At 32.5% G+C, this 27,098-nt stretch overlaps 1 protein-coding gene across 1 annotated transcript in view; it reads left to right on the top strand.

Moving 5' to 3' along the window:
• LOC117169071 (lachesin-like) overlaps window positions 1–27,098 on the top strand; it is a 388,598-nt gene that overhangs the window by 159,486 nt on the left and 202,014 nt on the right. The window contains exon 3 of the mRNA XM_033355181.1: window positions 20,154–20,316. Coding sequence (XP_033211072.1) covers window positions 20,265–20,316 — 52 coding nt within the window. The 5' untranslated portion in view covers window positions 20,154–20,264. The remainder of the gene's footprint in view (window positions 1–20,153; window positions 20,317–27,098) is intronic.

The following is a 27,098-nucleotide window of genomic DNA, read 5'->3' as shown; positions in this document are numbered from 1 at the left end:
AATTTGAATCTAAATTTTTCATACTTAACCCCGCAGTGCCCCTGGGTGCCATATGGCATCGCTGTGAACGTAGACGCATAATTATTGGTATCGCTCGTGAGTTACGCCTAGTGATGACATATGGCATCATAGCGCAGTTCTGAAACGGTCGGACACGTCTTAAGAAAACCTGGCACCTACTGTATAGATACCCAAGTCATCATTATGCTTGAGTTTCACGAAAATTTTGAGAAAAAAAACCTTGGGCGCTGACGGGTTAAAATAATGAATCCAATGTATTTAAAGGATCTTTGAAATTCACGAAAAGGATATCTAACCTTAATTTCAGGGAATATTCCATTTTATATAGTAAATTATTCAAGCGGAAGAGAACTAGCCGAAATTATTACTATTGATAACCCCTAATATATTCAATTTTCATTATATCTACATCTTTTTATTGAGGATTCTTGTTTTAGAATGTATCACTGGGGATGGTGGAATATTCATTGAATCAAAGAAAAATAAAGGAAAATAGTATCTGTTATCGACAAAAATAAGTAAATATAAAGTATAGAAAACATCACTTTTTTGGAATAAAAATCAAACAATGCTTCTTAACGAAAGGAAATCCTGAGAAATAGGATAAGGACATTAATAGTGGACCCCCTTCAATAATTAGCCGGACGCTCTCATTTTTACGTGGAAATAGTAAATGCAAAGAAAAATATTGAAGCTAACTGGTAGTTATTTATCACTTTTGTGATAACCTTTGAAAAATTATCTTTCAAAGACTGCACTTGACTCGCACAGCTATAAATGAGGGCCGGGCTGCATTATATGTAATAGAATGTAATAAATTGAGTCTAACTGTGGAAGGCCAGTGCTAGTACGCAATAAAGTTTCTTTTCACTCTAGAATTTGGCTTCACTGGTTTATTTAGTAACAGTGTTTTAGATAAGTAACTAACTGGTTCACCGAAACAACGTAGGAAAATCGCTGACTAACAGTCAAAATACTGATTCAACCAATCAGAATTTCACTGGTTCAATTTAAGAGAGTGTGAAAAAATGTCAAATGTATCGATTTTAGGGTTTTGACGGTAAATTATACTTTAATATATGTTCTATCTTGTATCTTTATTCTATATTATATCTTTTAGCATTATACTTATGTCGCGGAAGTGACCAAAAGTCGAGAATTTCCCTCAGAATTTCTCCTTTCGGAATTTTTATTGCGGAACGTCAAATATTATTATTAGGAATTTCCTAACTACCATAAATAATTTTTCTGGGTTTTTTCCAAGTTGTCATTTGCTTTGTTAAAATTTATAATATATTAAGGACAAATGAGTGTTGGATTTCCAAAGTCTCAGACAGTGGTAATCAGCAAATATCGACAAACTTTTAGCATAGAAATTTGTTCATCAAGCAGGTAAAAACAAATGCAGACATTTCCCCGGTAGGCCCTAATACAACAAGGTTTCTGGTCGGCCTCCCGCCGGGCTACCCCTGGCTGGGTTTCATACACAGGAACCGGTCGAGAGCGGATCGAATTAGATTTTTCTTGAGTCACCAAGTTGGGAGCCAGCCGGTTACTGGCTGGGCCAACCCTGGTTATATCTTATGGTCGGGAGCCGACCGGGTACTGGTCAGGATAATTTTTTTGTAGAAATTGCAAATTTTTTAAGAGCCTTGACATTATCAAAGACGTTATTATGGACGCTAGATGAATTATTATTTAAAAAATATTATTTAAAGATTTATTAGGTCAGTGAAACAGAAAGGAGCTGTTAAGTTCTTTTAGAAAACACATTACACTTTTTTGAATTTGTTAACTTATTAAATGAAACTGTTACCGATTCTTCTACGTTCAACAGCAGAAACGTTACAATCTTCTCTATTTTCATACAATGTTTAGTCTGTATTTTTAGGTAATTAATAATGACAACTATCTAAAGCCGCTTATTTTTATTTTAAACCCAGAAAGACGAAATTTCTAAAAAAAAAACAGACAAATTTTTAGAAAAAAACATTTGAATTTTAGAAAAAAAAATCTTTAATAAAATAGTAAAAATTTTACCAAGTTCAGAATCAAAACATTTTTAATAGCCTTTTTAAAATTTAGAAAAGTATCAATAAAACCTGAAATTAAGAAAAGTCTAACTTTGGAACATAATTGGACATAAAACCTTATAGAGATGTGTGCTTACAAAAATCAGTTCTTAAAAAACATAAATCAGCTCATTAGATACAATTATATAACAATGGAAAAAAGAAGAAGAAAAGGGAAAGAGAGAGTCTAGAAAACTTCACCTTTTCAATGTTTTTTCATCCCTTTTTTTACCGTTTCTGCTTCTATAGATAAGATATCCCATCAGCTGTATGCGGCCTGAATGATATTCCGGGCCAAAGACATTTCTTTTCCTAGAAATATAATTTTGGAATTTTTCTTGGAAACAATGTGATATATGGCAAAAGATCAAGACGACCCTTTCATATAACTTTTTTAGACCCGCGAACTTTCATTTTAGCATTTTTTCGTATCTGTTGTTGTTTACAAGAAAAATGAGAAAATTCGATTTTCTGAAAAAGGAGCTTTTTGATTACAAGTCATTTAGCCCTTATGAACCTGGTCAAATGTTATGGAAGTGTAAAAAAATTTCGTTTTTTTCAAACAAAATCAGAAAATTTCATATTGCCTGCTTCCTTTTAAAAAGAACATATTTTGCGCCCAAAAATTCTGCCTCGTCAGGTGTAGAAGCTGCAGAATTTGAAATGTATTTGGTTAGGTTATGTTTTTGAAGATTCCTTTCTAAGAAGAATTAACTTTCAAAGAAAAATACTTGGATTTTCGTATTTGGGTCTGTCAATTCAGTTCGCAATTTGCAATTAAGGGGGGGGGGGGGAGTTTTATGCTTTACTTTGTATAACAAGATCACCAATTTTCATATTTTCATGCATTTTAAACAATTGTTATTTACATTTTTTTATTCCTATGTGTGATATTACTTTCTGTATTAGCCGCCCCTCTCCGCTGACAGTGTGACGTAATTTTTGAAAGGCCCCTTACGTCGCTTACTATTGATGTCTATACTGTACGTCATGCATTTTTTAAAAGGTTCTGTTTCTGCACAAGTTAAAATTGAGGAAATATTCAGCTTCCAACTTAAATATGAAATATTTACCCGTGAAACGATATAAAATATTCAAGTTGTGAACAAAGTTTCCACAATGTCATACGTTTCACTCTCCTAATTTAATATTAGTCTTCTTCTAACTCGAATACAATCTTTTCTCCCTGATGTCAGACATAAATAAAATAGAAAAAACTATTTCTGGAGAGGGAAACATTATGTGAATACTCTGAAATTTTCTCCTTCAACGTGCACGAAAAACTGTAACAACATCATAGTCTTGGAGATGCTGACTCTCTATTATCTGTTTTGTGAATAGGGGCAGGCAGCAAATGAATGTCCGTGGGATCGAAAGGGTTGGAGAAAGCGAATAGCGGGGAGGAAGGTAGCGTATACGTGAATGCAAATTACAGTTAACCCCATCAACCCCTTTTTGTTCTCGTTCGCTCGACGGCAACCGACTGGGATGGAAAACAGCTTTACCTTGTCTGTAACGAACCGATGGTTCTCAGTTTGTCGAATAGTCACGCTGTCGACGCGGTATCACGCTTTTACATTCCTGATTCACATTCACATCTTTTGCCATTCAAATTTCTTCAATTTCATACAAGTTTACATCTCATACAATTTATAAATTAATTGCGCATTAAGGTTTACTCTACCTCGACCTCAAAGCTAAGCAAGATATATGATTATTTCTAAAATCAAGGAAAATAAAACCATTAATAATTCCAATGAATATGGAAAGATAAACCCATGTGAACTTTTACAAAAAGGTGAATGAGTGATCATTGTCTATTTAGGAAAAATTAATTAGCTTTATGTGTTTTTCTTCCGTTTTCATCATTTTCATGCTTTAGGTAATTCAAAATATGTTGCAAGTGCTTAATTTCAGCTAAAGACTTTTCCATCGGTTTCAGCCAAAACAGTTTTTTTTATTATTTATAATTACTCTTTTAATGCATATTTCAGAACAGTAATTGCATGAAATCACTATTTTTCTAAACAGAGAAAACTATTTTATGTAGAAGATAATGTGGAAATAAAAAAATACGGGGGTTATTTGTGATTGCCACAGTGCTCCACAACAGCACCATACCCTACTCTCCCTTACGCGTTATTAACTTTTTGTAAATTTTAGTTCAGTCAACTATTTAGAAATTTTCCAAGAATACTTTCCATGAATACTTTCCATCCAATAACTCTTAATTTTAACTCTCGCCCACAAAACCTTGTTTTGTGCCCTTAAAATGCTCCGAAAATGCAAAAAAGCATTTTTGTGCCAAATGCATGCTAAGGACGGTTCTAGAATCTGAAAAGAAATTACACAATTATTTAAAGAATTTTAATTTATTTAAACAATGTAGTTGCCTTGCACATCGTGAAAAGATACTATTTTATAGAATTATTAATGCAGCTTATGAATTTAAAGAGTAATATTTCTTGTGGAAGGCAGATTAGCAATTATTTTAGCCATTAATCATCATTTTGCACCTTTTCATAGGAAAGGTGGAGAAAATTCTTGTTTTTTTAATCTTTCACACTATGTCGCTTAATATTCAGTGTTTTTGTTTATTTCAGAACTTTGACCTTAATTCATTAAACAATAATCATTTTTTGCATTATTAACAATAACTTTTCATGATTCACAGGCGACGAAACATTGTTTAAAGAAATGATAATCGCGTAAACAATTAAAAATTAGTTTTTTAATATTTTATAACTTGTGAATTATCAAACATAAATCATTCATTGTGTAAAAATTCTAAAAATGCCGGTCTTTAGCATGAAGTTTACATGAAATTGCAATTTTGCATTTTCTTTGCATTTTCCGTACAGAATACAAGGAGTCTTGGGAGTTAAAATAAAAATATATTAGTTAGAAATTATTCCTTGAATGTTCCTTGAAAGTTGACCAAACCTAATGTACAAAAAATTAATAATAAGTTCTTTTTTCCATTTTTTTGAAAAACAAGCTTTTTATTTACAATGTAAAAAATTTACCATAACCAACATACCATATTTATTTAAATATATGACAACTTATCAAATTAAAAAAGTAAAAAATATAATTGTCTTAAAATTGAAAAGGAAAAAAAAGAAATTAAAAAAATAGTACCATCTACGAATACGTAACATTTTTGTGAAATATAGATAATATAAATATGTAAATTCGAATTAAAAATTTCTGTTATAAAAAGATAAAAATATTAACATACTGTTTTGTCTCCCTAAAATATAGAAATAATATTTGAGTCAGTAATTAATTATTCATATGTTAAATTTATATTAACCTTTCTGAGGCTTTATGTTTCAGAAAAGCTAAATTCTTGAATTATCATAATATAAACACTACACGTTAACACCAATGTTTTCTTTCTTTTAGATATTTTTCTCGCCGTTTTTTATTGGAATAAATCTTTGTTTGAAATAAATCTGTGGGACATTATTCGCTTGGAAACTGCTGCAAGGTTGTCACGTCGTTTCATCCGTGTGTACGTTAACCCACAGTGAAATTGGGTCTCGTTGCAAATTATTCAAAAATCGTAACTCAAATACTCGCTGAACATTGAATTGCAATGGAGCTTTCTCTCTAGCTACTGTGAATGTGTGTGGAAAATACATATCCCGACAGAATCAGCGAAATCCTTTTAGTCCAATTCGTATTCACCTAGAATCCACGTGCTGCTCGATTCCCACTTCAACACGGGATCGTATGAGATCCTACCAGTTTCAATTCCCATTTTTAGTGTCCTCAATTTTTCTTTCATATTTTGTATGATTCTGAAGCTTGTTTATTATCATCTAATATTTGGAAGCTCCTGAATTTGGGAGGCATGAACTTATTATACAGAAACTTCGATTTACGTCAAAATTTGAATTTATTAGAAACATAAAACAATTTTCACTTTTTAATTTAATTTTAAAATTAAATAATTTTCCGTAGCTATTTTTTTGTCTATTTGGAATAATTAAAAACTGCATCATTAAAAAAAACTGTTTTAACAGTAATCAGTCACACGGGGTGAACTTGACCCCAAAAAATTTTCGAGCTCCTCGTAGAGTTCAGATTACCATAACTTCACTGATAAAAAAAACGAACAATTAATTTTGGTTCCAAAAACTGAAAGATCATTTTTTGCAATCCCAAAATAATAGCTAGCATTTTTTTAGATTTTTAGGTCTCACTGGTAGGGTGAACTACACACAGTGCGACTATTATACGATTCTACTGAAGTGTGACCAATTAGGGTGAAGTAGAAATGTTCAAATTTAAACAATCTTATAACACAGTCTTTCGTCTTTTTTTTAAAGAATTTGGTGCATAAGTACTTGTATAATGAGAAAGTCTTTTTAAAAACATTGAAGCAAAATATTACACAATTTAATTAAATTTTCCAGATTAAAATATTAAGCTTGTTCTGATTGAAAACAAACGTTTATTGAACATTTTTGTTAATTTTTGTTTCTTCCTGATTATTTTGTACATCAAATAATCATGTAAAAAATACTCAATGGAAAAGAATACAAATATAATCAAGCAAAAAATATTCTAGTAAATGAATATTCAATGTAGAAAACTTTTGGTCCGAATCTGACTGGGTTAAAAACATTTAATGACCTTAGCTTAATTGTGATCCACAATAACGGTATCTTCCCTCGATCCTAACATTTTCGAAAAATTGTAACTTTAGCAACAAGTTTCTTTTAATTTAAATTGTTTACAGTTGTTTACTACCCACGGTCAGCCTGAACCAAGTTTAATTAAAAGCTATAAGTAAATGGGATTTTTTTATTGTTTATGGTAATGTGGGATTCCACGTCAATTTTAAGATGAAAATAAAAAAATCAGAGAGGTGGGTTTAAAGAAAAGTACATTCTTGTATTTGTATAAAATGAAACCATTCTACAAATCTGATTGGAAATTTCATTGATTGAATTACTTCTAATTTTGATACCTAACAATTTATTATAAGTCGCAATAAACTTTTAAATTTCAGAATACAATAAACATTTAAACAAAATTGATTTATTTGTTACCATTCAAATACAAAAATGTACTTGTTGAAAAAGCGCACGACCGATTATTCTCGTTTTCTGCTTTAAATGTTCGTGGGATACCATATTACCATATACAGTCAAGAAATTTCATTTACTTGAAACTTTAATTTAAACTTGGTTCAGCCCCACTGTGTTCCAATTCAACAATTCAATGACATTACGAAATTCACACGGTATTATACGATTTCGTATGTTTTGTTAATTGTATTTCTTTTAAATTCCAAACTTCAACTTTTTGGCTCAACTCAAACGATTAATTTCGACATTTTCACTCTACTCTATTCTATACTTTATTTAACAATTTTTGAATTTTTTGAAAATGTTTAATTATCAAAACAAAATAAATGTTCCGCGTCTCTTAAAACTTTCTCCGCCCTGTGGCAGTTTAAGTTAATTCCTAATTTCCCCAAATATTTCGAAACTAAAACCAACAAACAAAAATTAGATGTATAGAAAGTCACTTATATTTTATGTTTTGTTCGTCATTCAAAAATTGTAACCTATATATCAACGCGAATTTGCTCGATAATCGGAGATAACTCAGCGGAATTAATCTCGTCACACTTCACTTTCGAACGATTTTTTTATGCTCGTCGCTCAATTTGATTCCTGCTGATCGTGTCCTTTTACGACGCATGTGAAAGGTTTTAAAAAACTGTCGACGATGCATTGAACAACGTCAAAGATTTTTTAAACATTATCCTCGATTAAGGTACCCGAATCGAATACTTGATTCGCCGTAATTAAGTTACGATAATCTCATTAGGCTTGATTGGCATCACTGAATCTCGCTTCTATTAGAGGGTAACCTATGTTTGTCAAATCCGTGTATTTCTGGATCCACAATATTGAAGTAAATTGCATTAAAATTTCAGACTCTTCCTCAAACTCTAGAAAATGATTGGAATAAGAAGAAATTATATTTAAGGCTTCCAATTATAGCAAATGATTTCCTCCCATTTTTATATTAACAAATACATATTTTTTAATCTAACCTCCATTCATATTCCTATTCTCATACAATTTTATCATCCTCCTATAAAGAAAAAATATTATTTTTAATTAATGCCATAAGTGAATAGCATATGAAAAATAATTTAAAAACAAGCTTGGTTGAAGAACTATTAACTTCTACTTACCCTGTATATATAAGCTGTCAACAGATTTGCTGCCGAAGAAAAAATCTAACTTTTAATTGAAGTACTTTAAGTTTGAGTTAAACTTTCCCTGAAAGTAGGGAATAAATAACCTAATTTATATTTAGAATTGGGCTGCATTTTGATCTTATTGTGCAGTGTTTGGCAACGATTACATTAAAATTAGTTAAACAAACATTTTTAGTTAGTATTACTTTTATTTATTTATTTTATTTATTTTAAAAAATAATAATGTTGAAATAAGAGTAAAGTACCAAAAAAGTTCAAAATCTGTCCTGTTTAAACAGGACTTGTTTAGAACAAAAGTACACACTTTCGAATAAAATGAAATAAAAGTTTCCTAGTACTTCTGTCCCAAAAATCATTTAGGACATGCAAAAATTCAAAAAAAAAAATTAAGCAGGACTTTTCTGGTACTTTTGGCCTAAAAAGGTCCTGTTCAGAATAAGCAAAATAAAACTTAGGCGAACTTTTTTGACAATTTTGCGCTACAAAATTCTAATCCACAATTGTAAAAAATTCGAAGAAAATAAAATGAAGCTTTCTTAGTACTTTTATCTTATTAATTATTTAAGGCTTAAAAAAAATAAGTGGGACTTTTCTGGGGTTTAGTCCCATCGGCATTTGTAAAAATGCTGAAAAAATTATAGTACAACTTTTCTAGTACTTTTATCATTATTTGGACTTTCAAACAGTTTCAAGAAATGTTGATACTCAAGTACTGATTTTTCTCATTCATAATAATTTAGCGGGACCTTACCCAAAATCATAATGGGACTTTTTCTACTCAGCGTTTTAAAAAAATCGCCAAGTTTGAAAAGTCTCTGGTGCATATGGAAATTATTGATCCATGTTAAAAAAAAATACTTTAAAATTTTCAAATATTTCACACAAATTCAATTTCTTTATGTAGTTTTATAGAAAACAGTTTTTACATACATTTTTTCATAATTTACCCTTTGTTCTAATAAGTAAGACTTTTAGTATACCTATCACGGTGTGCTTGAAATGACTTTAAATAAAATGGGCTTCTTACGTGATTTTATCACTGATTTTAATAATGTGACCTCCCTGAGTAATTCCCAACAAGAATTAAAATAATCGATGGGACCGTTTTATATTTTGAAACCTTATGGTCGGCCTCAACTGAGGTTACTTAAGTAAAGCGTGAATTTTCATTATTTTTTGTTTTGACTTATTTTTCTGAGTAATTTTGTTCTTTTCAACATAAAATTAGACTAAAATCACTTGTTAGAATATATTATAGTTGCTTTAAGCCGATGCCAAAACTATTATCGAAGCCATAATCGAAAATTTGTGTTTTCTGTTTGAGTTTTCCATTTTTCTTTAACTCACTAGGATAAGATAGTCTCAAATAGCTTCGCCAATGACACTGTGCTAAAATATGTATTAAAAATAAAAAATTTGAATTAAAAAAACAAATAATATGAAAAAAATGTTTGAGAGTTTGTAAAAAAAAACAAAGTTTAAAATGATACGTTGTCAGTAATATTTATTTACATTTTACATAAAAGCCACTGAATAATTATTCTTTATATACATAAAATAATTTTTTTTATAAAAAACTGATAACACATGAAGACCATTAAACTCACAAACTGCTCGTAACAGATGCTTATCGTAGTCGCAATGTGTTGGACGAACTTTATGTTTTTCCATGTAGAGTTAAATTCAAAATATACAGATTCAAACGCTTGTTCACTAAATACACCTAATGCTAATTTATGTTTTTCACAGAATTCTTTAACATGTGTTGTAAAAAACCCAGTGCACCTTAGGCGTAACCGAAATATCCTAGTCCAAATAGCTGCGTTTGAAATTATCAATTTAATTTTTAAATTCAGGATGTAAAGTATTACTGAAACAGGCATTTACGACTTTTTCAAAGTCATGGAAAGCTTGCACAAATTTCAAACATGCTATAGGGGAAACATTTCGCAATTGATCTAATTTATCTAATAATTTTCCACGATCATTTCCATTGAAATTAAGCCGCAAATAACTTGACTTTCAACATTACAGGTCTTCGCCCAAACTACTGCTGTTTCTTTGAAGTTTTTAGCCATATAAGTAAATATACCATTCACTATTCCCAAAAGTAATTGAATTTGTGGCGGTGGTATTATTTCCAGAATAATTTTGTTTTCATCAGCAATAAATAGTGGTGGTAAAATGCAGAACATATAATTCTTGGCCAATTCTTTTTTTCCTCCAGCACTAAGCCATTGTGAATAATTCTCTGTAATGTTTTTAATTGATCGCAGACTAGAAGATTCATAAAGATTTCCTTTGGGAATATTACACCAACACAGTAAAAATAAATACTTAAAGTTATATTCGTCTTAACTTCAGATTTGACTTGAATGAAGTTAGTACCTGAATTTAAGTGTGCAATATATCTTGAAGAAAGCACTGACTTATCTTAAATAAGAAATCAGCATTTTTCTACTGGAATAAAGTAAAGTATGCCCATAATTTTCAATATTCAGTTCTGAAAGTAAGTTGAAGGCAACCTGAAATAACCTGTAAGGCTTTCGTCACCATAAATAAAGGAATATAACTTCCTGAATTTCAGGTTTGTACTACCTTGCATGACGTTACAGAACGCTTGCACTACTATACAGTTCGTGGCCATTTATTCTAGTCGCATCCTACTCCAATACTCCATGTCGCGTTAGTCAGTGTCGGCTATGATACTTACTATGTTTCCAAAATTCGTGGAGTTGTAGTTTCACGGATTTAAGAAAGTGTTTTAGCAAAATCAGTTCCAGTTGTCAGCCAATATTTTTATTATTAAACCCATCAAAATAATTAAATGATTACAGAACTTTTTACTTCACAACGTGAGCACACTTTCAATACACTACGGAACGCATTTGTCGGAAGATTTTGGAACGCACCCGCCCTCAATATACCGTTTTTTCCATTTTTCCTACTTTTTCTGTATTTTCTCATAAGTTTGAACCCTCAATTTCAGTTAGGATAGTGTATTAAGTTAAGATTACACTAGATTTCAGTATACATATATTCCTAATTGAAGAGCGAGCATACCTGAATTTCAGGTCATGCCTCCCTGAATTTCAAATAGTCCCGACTTGAATTTTAGGAATTGAATTCCCTTAATGTAATGTTCAGATGTAATTCTTAATTTCAGATTGCCTATGCTACTTTTTGTGACACCTTAAAATAAGCCGAATTTTCGACTTAAATTAAATACTTTTTTGGCTGTGAAGTACACGGGTAAGAGCTACTAGAAGGCATGATACCAGCCATAATATAACACAATTTTATGTCAGCTACAGTCGTTCCATTCGTGTTATCAATTCCTACCTCACACCATAATAACATTATTGTAATTTTCTTGGACATCTGGAACTAAACAGAGTATGATTAGTTTTTTCACTCAAGAAACTTTGAAAATCTTAGAAGCAACTCGATTGTTGCACTTTTTTCGTTTTTCTGAGGTTTAATTCAGGTTCATCTTCAGGATTAAATTCTAATTTATCTTTAGTAGATTGAATTGACATACAAATTTTCGAGGATTCTCCTCCACCGTCGATACCAATTTTTAAACGAGCACTGGTAACATTACGTTTCACTTTCAAATACTTATTTAAGCCGCGTAAGTTATTGCAATACACGGCTGGTTTTTTTATATTAATAGTTTTATTATGTTTAGTGGATTTAAAATAAAAAATGTTTATGTTAAAAAAGGTATCTAATGAGTGAATTTTAGTGGAAAGACTTTTCTTTAAATAAAGTTCCATTATTTTTCTGTTCTTTGTTGCAACACGAACCATTGATGCGATTCCAACCGAAACGTTTGGTGAAAGGCTAAACCTCGATTGTATTTATTCCAGTCACTTGATTTTATTGCTGCATTTTTTTTAATTCTTTGCGTTAACATAAATCTTTAATCATTTTATTGTAGTATCAATGCTTTAAGATTTTTAACACGTGTTAGCAAATTGCATTTATGTGACTGACCTTCAGCTACTATGGATAAGCAATTTTTACATCGTTAACTAACTGTATTTTGAAGGTTATCTTCAGCAAGTTTACCTGTGTAAAATAAATTGTAAAAACGATAATGTATGAAACATAGTATAGAAAAAACAAATAATTATTATTCGAAAAATTATTTTCATATTGACCTCTCAAACTATTTTTCATTTTTGTAGACGCAATTCCATTCGGAGATTATTTATTTTTAGTGAAATTATCCTGGATTTTTCGAGCCAGCTGGCATATTAAGCACTGTTGTAATTGAAAGACAATTTAGGCACTTCTAATAGTTTCTTATTAGTTTTTTACATTCTCATCAGAGAAGGTATTAGATTTGTGTGAAATTTTAACCCCCCAATTTTTGTCAAATGTCCACGCTTTGAGACCCCTTGAATCCGAAAAACAGGTTTTTACGAATGTGTCTGTCTGTATGTCTGCCTGTGAAGACGATAACTTTTAAAAAAATTAATCCATTACATTGGTTTCTGGTACACTCGTCTAGTGTCCTAAACTAAAGGTCAAGTGCGTTCTCTAGCCTTTTTGGATGAAAATTGAAAAATTGGGCACATTTTGAATATTTTTAAGACCATTTTTTTCAAAATTTCAAAATTCTCTGTAAGGATGTTCACAGTATTCAAAAAGTCGAAAAATTTATCATGATGACTTTTTTCATGCAATCAAAAATTATCAGAGTTATAGCATTTACAAAATTCCCAAAAACACACGAAAATGACCATTTTAAGACAAATAATGCACAATATAAAAAGAAGTGAAGTTGAGAAAAGTGTTGCTTTTTAAATGCCCTACAAGATTATCATAACAGCTTTTTGAATTTTCTTGAAAAATCAAAAATTCAAATTTTGACAGCTTACAAAATAATGAAAAATTCAAAAATTACATTTTCCTACCAAACTATGCAAAATACGGTAAAAGATGAGTATACAAAAATTATGCACTTGAAAAAGATCTAAAAATTTGTTATCAACGACTATTTGATATGATGCGTAGTTTTGGCTTTAATCATGAAAAACGTCATTAACAGTGAAAAAAAATCTGCCCGCTGCGTGGGCACATTCTTATAACAACTTTTTTCTTTTCATTTATTTTTCGTCACGTGTGTGGGGTTTTAAAGTTTTTAATTTCTATGCTTTTAATGCTACTTTTTTACGATTAAAGCCAAAAATAGATTACCATAACAATTTTTTGAATTTTTTCGAAAAATGGGCAAATCATATTTTGACCGCACAAAAAATGATCAAAAATCGAAAATAAAAAATTGTATTTTTCGGTCAAACTATGCAATATAGGAAAAAAAGACAAATATTGAGCCCTCCAAAAAACATCTACTAATTTGTTATCAATCACTTTTTTATAGGACACGTCTTTTTTGTTTTATTTATTAAAAACATTAAATATACAAAAATTAAATTTTTCGACACACTTCACAAGCAAAAAAAATTATTAAATAAATCGAAAACATATTTTCACCGAAAGTAGAGAAAACCAATTTTTATCAATGTTTTTTTTACATTCTCGTCAGAGAAGGTATTGGATTCCTGTAAAATGTTACCCCCCGCCCCAGTTTTTGCCAAATAAACACTTTTAGTGCCCTAAACGTCAAGTTCGTTAGCCAGCCATTTTAACTATAAAATTCAAAAAGTCAGCCCAATTTGAATATTTTTGAGACCACTTTTTTTTCATTCAAAAATATTCTGTATGGATGTTTATACTATTCAAAAAGTCGAAAAAATGATCCTTATGGCTTTTTTCATAAATCCAAAAATTATCAGATTTTGTAATAAAATGTTTAGTACCAAATTTTTGTAAAGGATACGCATTTTTTTTTAAACGGGACAATGAAATTACGTCTGTTTTAATACCAATGTAGGTTATGAATTATAATAATATGCATTTACGGGAATGATATAAAATTTCAGGAATAAACTCGAGTGCGAAGCACGAGATACGTGATGAAAATGTGTTCGTTAAAGCCAAAAGAGCTTTGACAAAAGAGAATTCACAATTACCAAATTACTGTTGTCGATGTTTTACCTTTAGTATTAAGAAGTCTATGCACAAAGATCGAGCGCGTAACACGAGGTAAATACAGTATCCTGCGCGAAGCGCGAGAACCAACAATCGCGCGCCCTAAGTCCGTTCGGTAAGCTTTTGTTGTCATCTTTATATTTAAAAACGCTGTTAACTAAAGACTCAATTTTACCATTTGGCGTAATCTCTACAATTTCAAAAGTACTGCTACGACCTTTTTTTTACAACAAAATAAACAGATTTTACCACAATTTTCATCATGAGCTGCCGGACGATCTTTTACGTTGGACATCGTGAAGTGAACTACAAAAATGTTTGCAATATTGTTATTAAGAATCCATTGCTAAGTAACATAACCATCTGTTCCTAAGTAACACAATTTACATTAACAAATTACTTTTAATGTAACGAAAAGTAGTCCAAACTTTTTAACTTTAGATTTTCTGTAGCACTCGAATTTGAGACTTGTAAGAGGCTATAATATCATTATAGCGAGTTACTTTGGTCTAATTTTTTCTTAAAAAGAACGAAAGTTGTCAAAGTAATAATTTTGAAAAAAAAGATAAAAATTCTTAAGCTGCCCAAGTAAACTCAGTTTGGGCCCACCATCAGGGCTCAAAATAAAAAACGGCTCGATCGATTATTTTCATTTTCATTGGGAATTATTCAGGGAGGTCCACATTGTTAAAATCAGCGAAAAAATCCCGTTTCGTAGCCCGTTTTATTTAACGTCATTTCAAGCACGCCGGGCTATACTTGCAGATATTTTCTATACAAGTTCGTTGATACCTTATAAATTGTTTTTTAATTTTTTTGCTATTATTTTTATTTAAAGTTTAATAAAAGGTACTGAATAAATGTTAAAACCATTTGTATGGTACCTTTCAATTTGTAAGAAAATATCTACACGTTAAAGTACACTAAATATCTTCATTATTAGAAGAAAACATGAATTATATCGAAAACGTGATTCTAAACTGCTTAAACGCCACACAGTGGGCCAGGAACGAAGAAAAGTTGGTCAAAAGTCTCAATTTAATTGGATTTTCGCCAAAATTGGTATTTAGGTATTATGAAGGTCACTGATAATGAATTTGATACAAAAAATTCAAAATTACAGATAAAAAATGGCGTCCAAAAATTGGAAATTTTTTTTCCACTTAACAAAGATTGTCAATTTGATATTTTTAAAGATTCTGAGAAAAAAATGTAACGAAAAATTCCAAGTTTCTTAAAAAGGCAAATTCTGTGTTCTAATCGGTGAATTAAATGTAATATAAAAATGTCAGAAAAATTTTACGTTGATTTAAAACATGAAAATATAACGAAAATTCGTATTTTTTCAATAGAAGCGCAAATTACACAGGATTATTGAAATATGAACAACTGCATTTTTTAATAAATGTAAAAAAATTATTTCTTCAATCTTACATATCAATGAACGAAATAATTAACATCTAGGAAAGTAATTTGTAATTATAAGCTAGAATATATTTTCTTCTAATTCTTCGGCTTCATTAGAATCACTTTCGCTGTCATCTTGAGATTCTTCATTTTTCTTATCCGTTAGTAGCAGGAGATCTTGGACTCGCTTTGGTATATCTCTAGTTCTTTTTTTTGCCAAGAACTAGAGAGTTTCGGGCAGGAATTGAGAAGCAACCGTAAGAAAATGTCCTCCGTTGTCTTTTCGCAAGAGAATTTCCTTTTAAATCTCTCTCGACATTTTCTTATGTTTTTATTGCTGGCTTCCAAGGCTTCCTCTGATAATAGACCGATAGGAAAAATAGACTCATTTGCAATAGCAGGTCTGTGGATTAAAACTGTATGGAAGGTTGGTGTCATTGGATACCACTAATAACGTTCGACATCAAGTCTGGTAGTCTCTCTGTAAACCTATTTATTTTTTTCGATATTTAATAGATATCCACAAGATATAGCCATTGATATATTTTCGACATGAGATATCAGTTCTGCGTCAAGTCTTGGAAAAATTGATTGTATTTAAACGAGACTAATGGAAAATACAAGATAATTGTGACCAAGGAAAGTTTGAAGCAAGATTCGGATTAAAGAAGAATCGTTTAGCTATGTTGTCATTGTTAGAGATTCCCTGTCCCTGTCTTGGAAAATCCACAATTTATTGTCATTTGGGAGTGAACAGCTTCCTGGAATTCTTCTTTTTTCAGTCTTTTAGAACTTTGCTTTTATCATTCACATCCATCTAATTTAAAAATGTTATACAATTATATGAAATATTAAATAAAAAATAATCGAAACTGCACATCTGTATGCATCCCTCTACAGTTTCGATCTCTGGGTATTATATTAAACAGTCTTCGGATGGCAAGGTCAGTACAATAAAAAAAAAAGGTTTTTTCTTTTGATTCTACTAACCTTTCCATCCGAAGGCTGTTTTATATATGCACATCTGTATGTTTAAATAATTGATAAGAAAAAATTAGATATCTTCCATTGTTCGCTATCTAGACGGTATGCAATTTTAATAAGAGATTCAAATATTCTTATGTGAGCATGAAGTGTTGAAAGGCCAAATTTAAAAGTAGATCTGTCCTCTCTTCTTGTTATATCACCATACTCAAGTCGTTCATTTCTTGTTCTTAACTTTCCATCAATCATGGTCAGCATTAAAGTAAATTCTACTGACGTTTTGTTCAAAATAAAGGGCTGTAGACTTGCAATGTCGTTACACATGTGCCTATCTTCATTATACAAAACATCAGTAGTTTCTTGAACTCACTGTAATAGAATTGGCCGACAAAATCGAGTAGACGAAGGTCGTCCATTTTCCCAGATTACTGCATTTGTTGTTTTGTCTGTCTGTCTAATAGGAACTATGAATGTCCCAAAAAGATAAGCATCACTAGATTCCGGGTCACTACATTTCTGATCGTATCAAGAGTATCCTCCGTTACCCTCAAAACCGTACTTCACAATGCTTTTCACTGATTTGAATGTTCCTTGGGTAACACTCTTTGTTGACTCTATGGCATCATTGTACGATAGAAACAAATCGTGGTGATTTACCTTCGATATTCTTCGAATAAAAAGATACTGCTCTTACGTATATTAGCATCTGCTATAAGTCTTACACCCTCCAAAACTGACAACTTTGTTGGTAACTTATGATTCTCTTTGTTTTGAATTTTTAGGTGACTTGGCATCTCTATGGCCTGACATTTTAGAGAAGTCTCTACTTTTTTGACGATATTAGCAGCTGATTCATTACCTTCTGTTCTTAACCTCATAAATGTAGCGAAAGCCAGTTCATCAGCGCTGTTGATGATCCTCAAATCTTCAACTTTTCTATGCTCAGAACTTTTACTTAAGTTTTGAAAAAAAATTTCTGGCTGATCAAAACAGCTATAAAGATAATTTCATTTCAAGAATATGATAATATTTTAAGTTTAAAATAACATAGTTACGAAGCTCTGTCAATATAATTAATGAAAAAAGTGCTGACAAATAACAAAACTCAATTCTAAGCGAATAGATACGCGTTTCCAGATACAGAGTATGAGAAAAACAAATAATTAAAAAAATAATTGCAAATTTATAAAGTAAAATGTAGCTTCTTAATTTTCATTACTAATACCTTTTCTATTGAAAATCAACAATTGAGCGATGAAAATCTATCTTCATCCACCTTGCCTTTTTAGACACAAAAGTTTTTTAAAAATATTTTGCACTGCTCCATTGCTTTTTAGCGTACTTCGAAAAAATTGAAGTTTTGTTTTTGATTTATTCTTTTCACATTCTAACACTTCTGTGCAATTTTCTTCTAAAAAAGATTTCACAAAATTTCCATGACCATTTTTGCGATAAAAATCAAAAAGATGGGCATCTGTTTTAAACTTTTCCATTTTTAAATATTAAAAGTGGAATTAGGCAAAATATTAATGTCTGGCCAAGATTTTTCTTGTTTTCTTGAAGAGAATTTTCTCAACATTGACGTAAGTTATGATTGTAAAAGCAGAAGTAGAATATCAAGCAAAATTTTTTTCGCTGGGTACAGTGAGGGCAGGGTCCAGGAAAGATTTTTGGAAAAGATAGTCAATAAGAACACTCGTTTTCTTTTTAATATTTATATCTTTATTGACACTGGGGTTTATTGAAACCGAAGTAGTTAACACAAGAAAACTTTCCTTAACATAAAAAAGGGTAGTGTACTTTAAAAATTCCAATAACTTTGAAGGTACTACCTACCTAACGCAAGTAGCTTTACGGCAAGGTCCTAACTTTCGAGCCGCACGATCTGTTCGAGGTCTACACGAGGCAACTATCTTAATGCATTTGTGAGCAGGTAACAGGCAGCTTAAAACTGATCTTTAACAGAAATTCTCAAAAGTCCGTGTATTTTTTGTTCTAATAACTCTTCAGAATGATTTAAATGAAATACAGAACAAGTACATAAAATATTTTAATGCTATAAATGATGGTTAAAATTGCTTAAAATAACAATAAAAAAAATTATTTTACTTCAGAATTTGTTCTCTAAATAGAAACAAACGGAAAATGGCTGATATTAATTTAAAAACTACAAATAATTCGTTTTAAGGTGTATAAGTGCATCGATGCACATATACCGTGCATTATATATTTTTGTAATAAATTAACGTTCTACACTATTTCCCGTCACTTCCTGGCTCTAATTTTTGTGCGAAGTTTTACTCAGATATCTTCAGAATGCTTCCAGGACCTTACTTTTTTGGCAATGTTTGGCAAAATTACTTATTTGTTATAAAAGTTTAGGTTTTAATCTCATTTTTAGCTATTCAACTTAGTTAAATAACACTATGAATGTTAATAACATTTTTATTCCAAACTTCAAATTAAGTAAGGCCATACAATATGCAACAAATAAAAATTATATTTGTTTAAAATTGTATTATTACTTTTCACACAGCATAACTCAAAGTCAGTAATGGATAATCAACAGAAATCGATTTTCGCAGTTGGGTAACTTTCAAGGGCTCTAAATGTTGCAAAAAATTTTTAATACACTTTTTTTTGCTTTCATCAGTTTAGGTATTGCTAATATACTTATTAATTCATTTTATTGAAATAATAAAGTTGAAAATCGACTTTTGACCAGCTTTTCGTGGCTTTTGGACCACTATGCGTCGCATTAATCGCCTAACAAATTTGCAAATCGATTTTTTTAGGCTCTGAAGGATTATACTATTTGAAATGTATAACTGTAGAAAACCAATGCTTGTATCCAAATAGATGAGCTAAAAAGTTGAAAAATATTTATTATGTTCAAAGTTAATTAAAGTTGAACAAACAATGCAATTTTCATATTTTATGAAATATCCACGTATAAAATTATTTAAATCCTTTCAATTTGGATTAATCTAGCATCGAATTTAATGGCTTTTCATAATATGAAAATAAAAGACAAAATTCATTTAACTGCATTTAAAAGTACATATGAGTAAAACAATGTTCTGAAAATACTATTATTGCATATTTTAAAGTGATGAATTACAAACTTCCATTCTAAAATATGAAGATAAGCATTTGATATTTTTTTAAATATAAACATGGTATTTAACTTTGCACTTTCCATCAGGAAAGTGCACTCGGTGGAAATGTTAGATAAGCTGTCAGTGAATGAGTAGCTCGTCAAGACGGTGATAAACGTAGTTTCTGGTTCAAGGAGCCAGATGCGCATCGTTCGAAATGTGATCATGTCGAATGACTCTTTGCTTTTACTTTTCCAGGCATGTTGTACGTAAGAAGAGCGGAAATAGAGGTCCGCGCGAAAGACGATGGAGTTAAGTAGATAGAAGACCATTCTGGCACCATCACCAGACGCTACCCGGCGGTGCACGATGCTCTGTTATCTCACTCTTACTATTCTCTTCGTCGTTAATGTGCCATTCGGTAAGTTTACAAAATTACTCCTGTTTTAGAAAATTAATTAGCCAATGTTTCTCAAAAATGTTCAGGAGATATTTAGCAGGGAATAAAACAAGACCAAAGTCTAATAAAACGAACTGCTCAAATAATATAATAAATTCGGAACAATACTTCAGATCAAACATTTCAATAAATAATTGCTCTGTTTTCTTCCTCGGTTAAATCCGGTTCCCAGCCAAAACCCAACCGCAACTCCAATCGATTAAAAAACCAAGTACATTAACGGTCTCTCATACGTTCTCTAGAAGTACTTTTAATTGTTTATTATTTATCTAGAAACTTTACTGCGTCCTCCATAAAGTAAATCAACCGTATAGCGATCCGTTCGTAATCCGGCAGAATACAAAAAAGCGTTGTCCTTCATACTGAACAACATAAAACTAGTTTGTTTCCATCGGGTTTTAAAATCAGCTAACGGAAGAAGACCGTCAATTGTAAATTTTAGTTTCGGTTCCCAATTTTTATAATGTAAGGTTACCTGAGTATTCATTTTCTGAAAAAGTAACATATGCACTTTTTCCCCATTTTCCAGAAAATCTTCCTTGAAATATTCGCCTGCACTTTCAAAAAAGTTTACCTTATTTTTTATCTATTAATAAGTTTTATAAATATTATTTTCTTAAATATTCTTTGAAAATTATCTACTAATAATTTTCTAATTTCCTTTTTTGCATAAAAACTGACTTTTCTTAAACATTAACATGATTTTTGCAAATAAATTTATTATTTGTAAATTTTGCAAATTTCTTTACAATGTTAACAAATTATATTTAGAAATAGAAGAAAGAAATAGGAGCGGGGTTTTCAAAAAGAAAAATTTCATTTTTAATCAGAATTCTCAAACAGAACTATGACAGATCAAAAAAATAGCGCACTGTTCTGTTTGAAAAGTCTGACTAAAAATACAATTTTTCGTTTAAAAACACCGTTTTATACTACTAATTTCAGATAAAATTCGCAAACATTACCTAAAAACTTAATGACATTTATATAAAATTAATCTTTCTGCAAAAAATATGGTAAGGTTAAGAAGGTAAGTTTTTCAGTGAAGGAAATTATAATGTGCTTAATTTTTAAAGAGTTTTAGGGGAAATTATATTCATAAATAAAAATTTTAAGTAAAATATGTACTCCTATACACAAGAAATTTTTTGAGTTTTGTGCGAGCCAAACCATTTTTGTGGCCACGAGAATTTTAAAATTGTCAGCAACAAATACTAAAAAAATCGTTTATCCTTCATAAAAAGTACGAAATCTCGAATTCCTAGAAAATCAATCTCTCTTTATAAAAAGTACAAAAACTCGAAATATAATCAATGAATCAAAAATTCCCGAAAAACGGATGAAGAATTCCATCCAAAAGACTAATCTTGAAATAGGTGCATCAATCGGCGAAATAGAAAATTCCTCAAAAACAGCTGTAACTGTGTCTAATTACTCAAAAAACGATTTTTCTTCATAAAAGTACCAATAATAGAAATATAATCAACGCATCCAAAATTCCTGAAAAAATGATGAATTATATTCAACAGAATTATCTTGTTTTTTTTTCCGATTAGTTAATTAGTTAATTTTCTTCATAGAAAGGCCTTAAACTCGAGAAATAAGCAACGAATCAAAAATGTAAGAAGAACAGATAAATAATTCCATTCAACAGACTTATCTTGGAATTTATGTACCAATTGGTTGACTAGTATAGGCTATAGGTGTGTCTGATTACTAAATAATCGCCTTTTCTTCAAAAAAAAAATAAATATTAAAAAATAATAAACGAATCCAAAATTTCTAAAAAAAAAAAAAGAATGAAGATTCCATATAGCAGACTTATCTTGAAATTTCAAGGACACCTAATACATACGTGTACGGTTTTTTTGAAACAACCCTACAATTTTACATACTCATAACTTAACAAAACTTATTTTTCTCACAAAACATTCAAATACGAGTCATCTTATATCCCTTAACATACAGTATATTTAAGTGACGTATGATTTTATGGTTAAAGTTGTACTGGCTGTCTAATTTAGAATATATTCGGTTAAATGAGTGGACACACAGGGGTTTCTAATACAAATTCCTACTTAAAATCAAAATAGTCTTCTTTGTTAAAAAAAACTTGTGATCAGATCAAACTTCATAGGAAAGAGCAGAGATGAGAGGAATAATTGAGAAGAAGCTTGTACATAAAAGGACAGAGAGTGATCTCCGGTTAAGTCGATCGCGACAATTCATACAGAAGCAGGAAGCATTACGAAATCATGTTCAGTCAAGAGAAATGGCCATGTCATCTGCAGATGTAGCGGAGGTCGGTGCCAAATACGTATACAGATCGCGGGAAATGGGACTGGATATGCGCCACTGGTCAACTTCTGGCCCTGATGTTTATTCGGCGATACGACTGCTCTTGTCGTTCGAATTAATTTTCTCGATTTGGGTTGTAACGAGGATCCTTCGCTCGCTCACGATATCTGCTGCCAGCCTTGCTGCCATCTAATGTTTAGAATTCCATCAACTTCCTCATTAATTAACCAACTTGAAATTTTCATTTCAAAACTGATTCGAATTCAATATTTCATTATGAGATATCAAATTTTAAACCCGTCAGAGTTGATTGCGTTCATTCACAGTGATAAAAAATAACCAGTTTCTTTTAACTAGTTACTTTTATTGGCAATGATAGTGTGGGAAGTAAATGGGAGTGAATAGAATGAGTTAACAAGAATCTGATAAAATCCACAAGAATTCAAGGTAAATTTAAAAGACTTCAAGGCAAAATGGAAAAATCAAAGGTCCAAAAAACATGCGGTGGGGTAGAGAAGAATGTGAGCGAGGGATTATAGATTTTATAAATTGATCTAGAATTCTCGTGTTATTTATTTAAATAACACATTAGTTCGGCAATACTGCTCCGACCCAGGTTGCTGATCAATCTCTGTAGCAATCAACCCAAGTGAAGATCCTCACAAAGTCGTCATGTGATATGAGGATCTTCACTTGGGGTATGTCGATAAATTTGAATAATCTTTTTTTAATGTGTTTTTTTTTACGAATAAAACAAAAACTACGCGTTAAATCGAAAAGTAAAGAAAACGTTATTGTTATTAAAAATGAAAATAAAAAATGAAAAGGGTGTCATTTTACAGGAATTTTTCAGAAGAATAATTTAGTTCTCTTAATTTTTTACATTCTCATCATAATAAGAAGATATTGGTTTTAGGAGAAATTTGACGTAGACAGTTTTCATCGAATTTCGTGCATTTTGAATATTTTTAAGACTACTTTTTTCAAAATTCAAGAAATCTCTGTACAGTTATTCTTAGTATTTAAAGATTCTTAAATATATTAATGTATTTTCAACAAAAAAAAAAATATATATATATAATTACATATATATATATATAAATAGGCAGTCGCGGACCGTCGCGAATTGTCCAGGGGTGGTCCCGAAGGAATTAACCCCCAAGCGGAGATGTGAAAACCGTGCCGAAAGTTGAATGGCACCTGGGTGAGGTGTCTAGAACGGTGACTTTGGGATACCGGGCGACCTCTCAGAGTACGCAGCCTTATCCTTGCATGCGGGGCTCTACAAGGATGGACGAACCCCTTTCCCTAGCTTCTCGTGGGAACAACAATGACAACACCAAACATAGTTGCAGTAAGTGCGGTTCAAAATAACAGAACGCGCAGGGCTCCCGACAATGGGACTGCCAACAATGCCGACCAATTCAGAGCTGGGGGAGCCAATGAAAATGGATTCAATGCGATGGATCGGCGGGATCTCGCGACCTTTGGGTGGACGGAGCGACTGAATCACGACTTGCTAGACTGCTACGATGCGAGTGTGGCCCGTGAACGGGGTTACATGGCACGGCTGCATGCTCTGTGGTGCGAGAAACACCCGGAGCTATCGCACTTTTCGCAGCAATGTCTGCGAAACCATGCTGAACTACTCCGAAAAAGGGGCTATGTAAGCGGAGCGCCTACTCTACCACAGCTAGAACAAGCCGGCAACAGAAAAAGAGAAGCGACACCAAGACCAACCGCGGACAGGCATCCAATAGAAAAAGAGCGATGCTTTACGGCCCGGAGAAACATCAACACCAAGGTTTCTCTCAAGCCTAAAGATCTGGCTGAAATGGATGACGAGCTTCGTGGACATTTTTCCGGAGAATCCGACCTCTGGGCTATCAATTATTGTGTGTATAATGCAGGGAGAGCTTTGGCCGATGCGAACCGTAAAACAAAACTAACTCTTGATTATAAGACCAAAAGACGAATGCATCAACTTGCCATAAAGATAGGCTAGGCAAGACATTGCGCGTCCCGCATTCAGTGTGAAATTGACTCCATCACATCTGGCAGGAATTTTACCGCCAAGGTTCGAAAGTTCGCGCGCGAACTCCAGACCCGTTATCACACACTTAACAAGTCAAAGCTGCTGACCATCAGACAGCATATTGTTGAGAGAATACGGATACTATCTGACGCTAAAAGAAGTCTAGAGCGGAGGGAGAGGTGGGTCAGATAAAATCAACAGTTTCTCTCTGACCCATCTCGACTCTTCCAAGACCCTCCAGTTACTGTCGAACACCCACCCAAACCAGAGAAGGTCGAATTATTTTGGAGAGAAGTCTACGAAGTGCAGCATAGACTGGACGAAGACTCAGAAAATATAAATAGCTTCAAGGAATTATGTGTTGCCCTCATAACACCTGATAAAGAATGCTCACCCATCACTACCGAGGAGGTGAAAAAAGTATTAGGAGGGATGAAGAACTATTCCGCACCGGGACCAGATTGTATCAAAACCTTCTGGTGAAAGAAGTTTTATTCAACCCATCAGCATTTGGCCCGTATTTTCACCTCATATTTTAAGTCGGAAGAGCCGATTCTAGAGTGGTTGGTGGAAGGGTGCACAATACTTCTGCCGAAAATAGACAACTTAGCTGACCCGAAGAATTACAGGCCAATAACTTGTCTGAACACACTTTATAAGATATTCGCAGCTATCCTAAATGATAGGATTGTTCGGGCAATTGAACCTGTGTGGCAAGAAATGCATGAACAAGGAGGCTCAAAGAAAGTCGTAGCCGGATGTCGGGAGAACCTGCTCACCGATAGATGTGTCTGCAAAGATGCAGCATTCCACCAGCGTGACCTATCGATGGCCTGGATAGATTATCGGAAAGCTTTCGATTCGACCTCCGATAGACTTAGCATCTGTCTTTTGGAAATCTTAAAGGTTCATCCGCAAATAGTTAGATGCATAGAGAGACTGATGCCGCTTTGGAAAACCAGATTTATTATCTCATCTGGAAAAAATTGTGTGACAACTAACAAGGTCACCTTTCAGAGAGGTATCTTTCAGGGCGACACCATGAGACCACTGCTGTTTTGCCTTACATTATTGCCACTATCTCTAGCAATTCGCCATTCCGATGGGTACTTGTGCGGCAAACCTGCAGATCGAAAGTACAAGGTCACTCATATATTTTACATGAACGATCTTGAGATCTATGCAAAAAACAGAGAGCAACTGCATCTAGCTCTAGGGATTGTCGAACGATATACTAAGGAAATTGGAATGAAATTTGGGTTAGACAAATGCGTCAAAGTTTATTTCACAACAGGATTATTCTGGGTACAGCACATAGAGTTGCAAATGGACGAGACCCTCTTCTTAAAATGGTCAGGAATCACGAAGAAGTGGGCAAAGGAGCGTTTCTGTACAAAGCAGCGGAGGAGGCTGCTGAAGCACTCGGGCTTGACTTCAGTATTAGGGGTGAGCAAAATGCATCAAATCTTATCTATCTCGAGTTCTCACTCCTGAAAGCCCGGATTAAGAAAGCACAAGAGAAAAACTTTCGTGAACAGCTCCTCGATAAGAAGATGCACGGTATCTTCCACAGAAACGTGAAGGATCAGTTAATGTCTTGTGAGCTAACGTTTGCTTTCCTTAAATCGCCCGGATTGAAGTCTGGTATGGAGGGTTTCATTTTTGCATGCCAAGACGGTGTCATTTCCACCTTAACATATCGTCGCCACATTTTGAGTCAAGACATTCCCGATGATAGCTGCAGGGCGTGCCATGCACACCCCGATTATTTAGCTCACATACTATCTAGTTGTCCAACTCACAAGGGAACGATCTACATTCAAAGGCACAATGCGGCACTAAGAGTGCTTTATTACTATCTCTGTCAATCCTACGGAATTAACCTTAATATCGCTCCTCTAAATGCTCCTAGGGAAATTGAGTCAATTTTCGAGAATGGGAAGTGCGCATATACTGGAACTTTATATTCTCGACAATTGTTTCTGTTGCTCACTCGAGGCCTGAAATGGTTCTTCTTGAATTCGAGAAGCGAACCATGTTCGTTATCGAATTTTCAGCACCAGCTGACAAAAACATCATAACCAAGGAGAAGGAAAAGAAAGAAACGATTGTACCTGGAATATTCTGTTAAACTAATCGTCCTTATCATTGGCGCTCTTGGAGGCGTCAAGCTTTCACTTTCTAATAACCTAAAAAGCATCCCTGCGTGTCAACAATATGCTAAAACACTTGCGGGAAAAATTCAGAAGGCGGTTGTCCTTGGGTCGCTCCGTGTTCTCAGGGTGCACGAGGTTTTTTCTGGACCGTCGTATTGATTCCTTTACAGACTGTAACCACCTATCTCACGGTCGTGAGACGTGGTTGTGGCTGAAATTTTACCGTGATTTCGCTGGAAGCGGGTGCAATTTTC

The sequence above is a fragment of the Belonocnema kinseyi genome, chromosome 3 (assembly GCF_010883055.1).
Source record: "Belonocnema kinseyi isolate 2016_QV_RU_SX_M_011 chromosome 3, B_treatae_v1, whole genome shotgun sequence".
Classification (NCBI taxonomy): domain Eukaryota; kingdom Metazoa; phylum Arthropoda; class Insecta; order Hymenoptera; family Cynipidae; genus Belonocnema; species Belonocnema kinseyi.
This window is presented reverse-complemented; position numbering and strand designations above follow the sequence as displayed.